Genomic DNA, 5,414 nt, shown 5'->3' with positions numbered 1-5,414 from the left:
TAAATAAAAATTCAGATTTTTTATCATAGAGAAAAAGAGGTAAAAAACTAATTTAAATTTGAGATGAGAAAGTTTTTTATATTATGATAAGAAAAGTCATAATATGGATAAGTTCACGTAACTCAAGTCATAAAATAAATTAGAGATAATAAGTGGATATTTATAATCATACATTTATAAAATAAAATAAAGTAAATATACAATACTTAATAATATTATAAAAAATTAAATAATTTGAAATTTTCAAGCAATATTTTTAAAACAAAATAAATATTTATATTGTTGATTAAAAAATATATATTTATCTTATATATATTAAATTCATCATTTCCATCTCATTTCTTTGATCCAAAGTATAATGTCAAAGTGAATTGCATTTCGAATTGGCTTTGGTTTGTTTATCCTTTTTTCCCTTTGATGGGCTTTTCTTAAAAACAGATTCGAAAATTATAAATAAAATTCTCATCTGATTGTGATTGTCACGCTGGGCACATTTAATTTCAACCCAAATCATAATTTGATATGTTTTATGTCCGCGCATCGCGCGGGTACTAATACTAGTTATATTAAAAGGAGAGTAGTTTGCAATGTGGTTAAGCCAAGTGGCAAGCTAAAATGAAGCCACTTGGCAATTTCAAGACAATATAAAAAAATTTGGATTATAAATGGAAAAATATTTAATGAAAGTAATAGTCCGAGATTTTCTATAAATTGAATTTCATTCTTTAATTAATCAAAGCCAATTATTTTAACATTTAAAACTAAAAATGTTCTCTTTTTGAGAATCTGTTGGACATACACAAAGAGGGATGCAACTTTCATTAAGCAAACAAATATATTATAGCTATAAGTATCTTTACTTAAATTTGTGTATAATTACGTTATGGTAGGTATCCTTTTTTGAGAAAGAATCAACTAAAATTTCTTTTTTGTATCTTACACATTAATTATAAGTTGAAATAATAATTCTATATTTAGTACAGGCTTTGTATCTGACCTTATTTGCGAACAATATACATTAATATAGGTATCTACATTATTATAGATATCTTTAATTAAAGTTTGTGTATAATTCAGTTATGGTAGGTATTCTTTTTTAAGAAAGAAATAATTAAATAAACATTTTTTGTTTATGAGTTTTGGTATCTTTAATTAAATATTGTGTATAATTCAATTATGGTAGGTATTCTTTTTTGAGAAAAAATCAATTAAAATTTTATTTTGTATCTTACACATTAATTTTAAGTTGAAATAATAATTCTATATTTAGTACAAGCTTCGTATCTGACCTTATTTGCGAACGTTATACATTATTATAGGTATCTTTAATTAAATTTTGTGTATAATTCAGTTATGGCAGATATTCTTTTTTTAAGAAAGAAATAATTAAATAAACATTTTGTATCTTACATTTATATTATTTTAAAGGAAATAGTATTCAAAAAACCAACAAGAGGACAAAGGAAAAAGACAAGAAAAATCAAGGTTTGGTGGTTAATAAATTTTAATTAACCACAAAAAAAACGTTGAAAATTAAAAAATGCCAAAAGCTAAAAAATGAAAGATTCGTATCATTTCTTCAGAACTCACACATACAAATTGATTTACACATGCCTTTTTTAAATATTAGGATTTCATATACATAAAAATTGATTTACTATGATAGTCTTTCCTTAGAAATATTTATTTAAGCAACTTTTCTTTAGGGTTGGCTTCTCTATATTGCTTAGGGTTTAGCTTCCACATAAACTTCTGCAAAGTATGGCTCCAAACTATAACTATATCAGCGAAATATCAATGTCCAAAATGAGTTGGAATTTGTAGGTTTGTGTTGTTAGATTATGGCACATTCCAGACCGCGAGAAACAAGAAAATTCTAATTCAATTGAATTAATTATTCAAGATGAAAAGGTGCATACTCTTTTACATGTTGTTACTTTTTTCGAGTAGTAATGTATTTTTTTCAACTTATGCGCCTTACTAACTTAAACTTCTTTTCACATTTTTTATCTTAGGGAGATTGAATTCATGCAACTATTTGAAGAGCTGTTATGCATATTTTCAAAACAAAAATACATGAAATAGGATTGTACGTTATGAAAAACTTTGTGGTTGGACCAAACAATCTGAAAATTAAGACCAGCAAGCATAAATTGAAATTGACATTTTCTCATAGGAAGAGTGTGGATGAAATTAGTGATCCACAGTTTAGTTTGAATATCTTCAACTTTAAGCCTTATGAGCATCTCACAAATCAACTTGAGGTTGATGAGAATGAACTATTCGGTAATTGTTTTGCCTTTCACTATTTTTTGTTGAATGTTTTATCACCTTATTTATAACTATTTATTTAAATATGGCAGGTGTCATAGGAGAAGTTATTGGTCATGGTAACGTAGAATCGTACAATCAAGGTGGTAAAACAAGTACCTTTATGAATTTGGAGCTTGAGGATCATGCGTACGCTTGCAACCATGAATTGAATTAGTTATAGATTCAATTACTATTATTTTCTCATTATTAATTTGTGTATTTTACATATAGGAGGAACAATATTTCAGCAATATTTTGGGGAGAATTTATAGATGAAATCTTGCCCCACTTGGATGGATCACCCAATCAATGTGTCATAGTAGTTATGCAGCTCATAAAAGCTCACAAATTTCAAGGTACTCATATCATAATATTTAGATTTGACTTCTATTTGTGTGTGTGTGTTTTTAAATTAAAGTTAATTTTATATGTAGGCAAATATTCTGTGCGTAATACTTAGCATTCCTCGAAGCGTTGGATTAATCCTGATATTCCACAAGTTGTTGAATTTATATCCAGGTTTTTTATATACAATATTAAATTTATATATGTAATACATAACTTTTTTTTAGCACATTTAGAACTAATATAAAATTGGATAAATGCATATTAGGAAGTGGGCGTGAAGTTAACTTTGAGAGGATTAGTCAAACAACTTCTCAACGTAGTTATTCTGTTTCTGAAGAACTGGCTCTTGGAAATGTGAAAGTTAAAAACATTGGAGAATTAATTGATTTCATGCAGGTAAGTAAAATGTTCTTTAGACAAACCATGACTAACAAATATAGATCTGTCATCTTATATAATATATTGGATTTCTTTTTTACAGGAAGGGCAAATCTGGATTGTTACTACCGTAGTAAATTTAGAACTTAAAAGGGATGGTCATATGTAGGGTGTAAAAAATGCTCGAAGAAAGTTGATAAAATTGGAAATAAGTTTTACTGCAAGAAATGTGAACGTGTTGATCATTCTGCTCTGAAAAAGTTTGACCGTAATCTATGCTTAATTAAAGATTATTAGAACATAAATTTAAGTTAAAAAAGGTTTTTAACTTAAAGAAGCTATCAGATACAGGCTTCAGGTTCGAATAATTGATGGCATTTCTTTGTTGCTTTGGGATCGTGAGGCAACAAAACTCATTGGAAAGTCTGCTGACACCTTGAAAGAAGGTGTAGTAGAGGTATGTTATTTTATTTCCATTGTTTCATAGTTTTAGCACTTCTAATACTAACATTGGTTTAGACTTCTGGTGCTGCTTATGAGTGTTCTCATCCATTGGAGATTGAAGCTATTCTGGATAGAAAATTCATGTTTAAACTGACGGTTAAATCTTCCAACATCGATGAGAATGATGAAGTTTATATTGTCGTTAAGGTCAGCGACGATGAGGACATTATACAAAAATATAGTCCGTCTTCAGAAGCAGATACCTTTACTGTATGTGATCTTTACTCAAATTCCTCATAATATATATTGAATTGTGAGTTCAATGCTAAAACTTATTACGCATTATTTTGTTAACTTTTCAACTATGATATCAATTTAGGATCCAGATTTCAATAATGAACAAGTCACAAGTGGAGATACGAGAGACAAGGTGATTAATGTATAGTTTCATTAAAGAGCTTCTCATGATACATTGACAATGGTAAATGATTTTCTACTTTTGATTATGTCAACCTTCACTATTTTGCTTTTGTAGGATTCTATGGCTGATAATGAGATGATCTCTCCTAAACGGACCCCTGCCAAGAGAACTAGAGACGATGATGGAGCAACCACTGTAGAAGTTGATGATGATATGGGACAATTATCAAGCAACAGGGTGAAGAGAGTGATTAAAAGGAGAAAAATTCATGAGTTGTTGCACAAGCTTTAACTGAAATAACTTAGTGGAGTACTTGACTTACTTTTCAGCAGTTAGCTTTGGCTATGAACTAAGTGATTCTTACTAATATTTTGTTATGTCGTTATTTTGAAGTAACTTTACTATTTATGTTATTGTTTTGAATTCATACTATAAGAGTTAGCTCTTTGTTGCAAAAACGTCTTTCACCTTCTAAATATGCTAAAAAAAATTAACTTTACTCTTTATGTTATTGTTAGGCTAATAGACAAAGCCAGTGGAATGTTAGAAAGAGTAAAAAGTTTCAATTACCACAAATGCCATACAATAATAAAGAGAGAGCCTTAGCAGAAAATCAGTTTTTGCATATGCATTGCCGCATACATTTTGATTCTGAATAAGCTAATGTTTGACATAATTCATGTTCCTTCATCATTGCCTCAATACAGAGGACAACTTTTGAAAAATTCACTGCAATATATCATGAGCATTTGCTACAAATGTTCCCTTAAGCACATGCTTCATATCAAGCAAATTGTATAGCATCATTATTTTTCGTGAAACATTCATATCAAACAAATTGTATAGTATCATTATTTTTTATGGAACATTTACTAGGAGATGGAATGAAAGTTTTACTGGAGTCTTAAAATATTTTTAATGTTTGGTTGTAAAGATGGTATTAACTAACATATTAAACTTCACGGTGTAGATTGTTCTTTTTAATTATCCACGCATCACGCGGGTACTAATACTAGTATTACTTAATAGTTTAAACTAAGTAAGATTATTATGGTATATATAATATTTTTCTAAGAATATTTTTGGCAAGAAGAAAAGTCAAAACTGCTTCTTCTTTTGGAGAGAAGCTATTTTTTTCTACTTCTTAAAAATTGTTTCTGCTTCTATCCAAAAGTACTTTTTTCCCCAAAAAAGCTTGGCCAAACACCTCAAATTGAGAAAAAAGGCACTTTTTCTAAGGAAAAAAAGTACTTTTAGCTTGGGGAGAAGCGTGGCTAAACAAGCTATAAGAGTTATTTAATGGTCCACTGTTTCCATTGGGCCGAAGACAGACAACTTTAAGAAAATCAAGAAATGAAATACTAAAATACTATACTAGTATACTTTTTTTTGGGTTCAGTATGCTAGTATTACTATTATCATGACATAATAATACTACAAAAAAAAATATTCTTACATGTTCCAAGAGAAAACTATGAAAACACATAGTTTCCTTCGAACATAATATTCT

General features: G+C 28.6%; 1 protein-coding gene across 1 annotated transcript; it reads left to right on the top strand.

Moving 5' to 3' along the window:
- Nucleotides 1–2,096: 2,096 nt before the first annotated feature.
- LOC109239540 lies at nucleotides 2,097–4,195 on the top strand. The gene is made up of 9 exons (XM_019406121.1): nucleotides 2,097–2,286; nucleotides 2,364–2,460; nucleotides 2,545–2,669; nucleotides 2,927–3,057; nucleotides 3,143–3,204; nucleotides 3,391–3,496; nucleotides 3,559–3,753; nucleotides 3,863–3,913; nucleotides 4,019–4,195. The coding sequence occupies exons 1-9, from the start codon at nucleotides 2,097–2,099 to the stop codon at nucleotides 4,193–4,195; spliced, it is 1,134 nt and encodes a 377-aa protein (XP_019261666.1).
- The last annotated feature ends 1,219 nt before the right edge of the window (nucleotides 4,196–5,414 follow it).

This window comes from Nicotiana attenuata, unplaced genomic scaffold (assembly GCF_001879085.1).
Source record: "Nicotiana attenuata strain UT unplaced genomic scaffold, NIATTr2, whole genome shotgun sequence".
Taxonomy (NCBI): domain Eukaryota; kingdom Viridiplantae; phylum Streptophyta; class Magnoliopsida; order Solanales; family Solanaceae; genus Nicotiana; species Nicotiana attenuata.
Note: the sequence above shows the minus strand (reverse complement) of the source record. Positions and strands in the feature narration are given on the sequence as shown.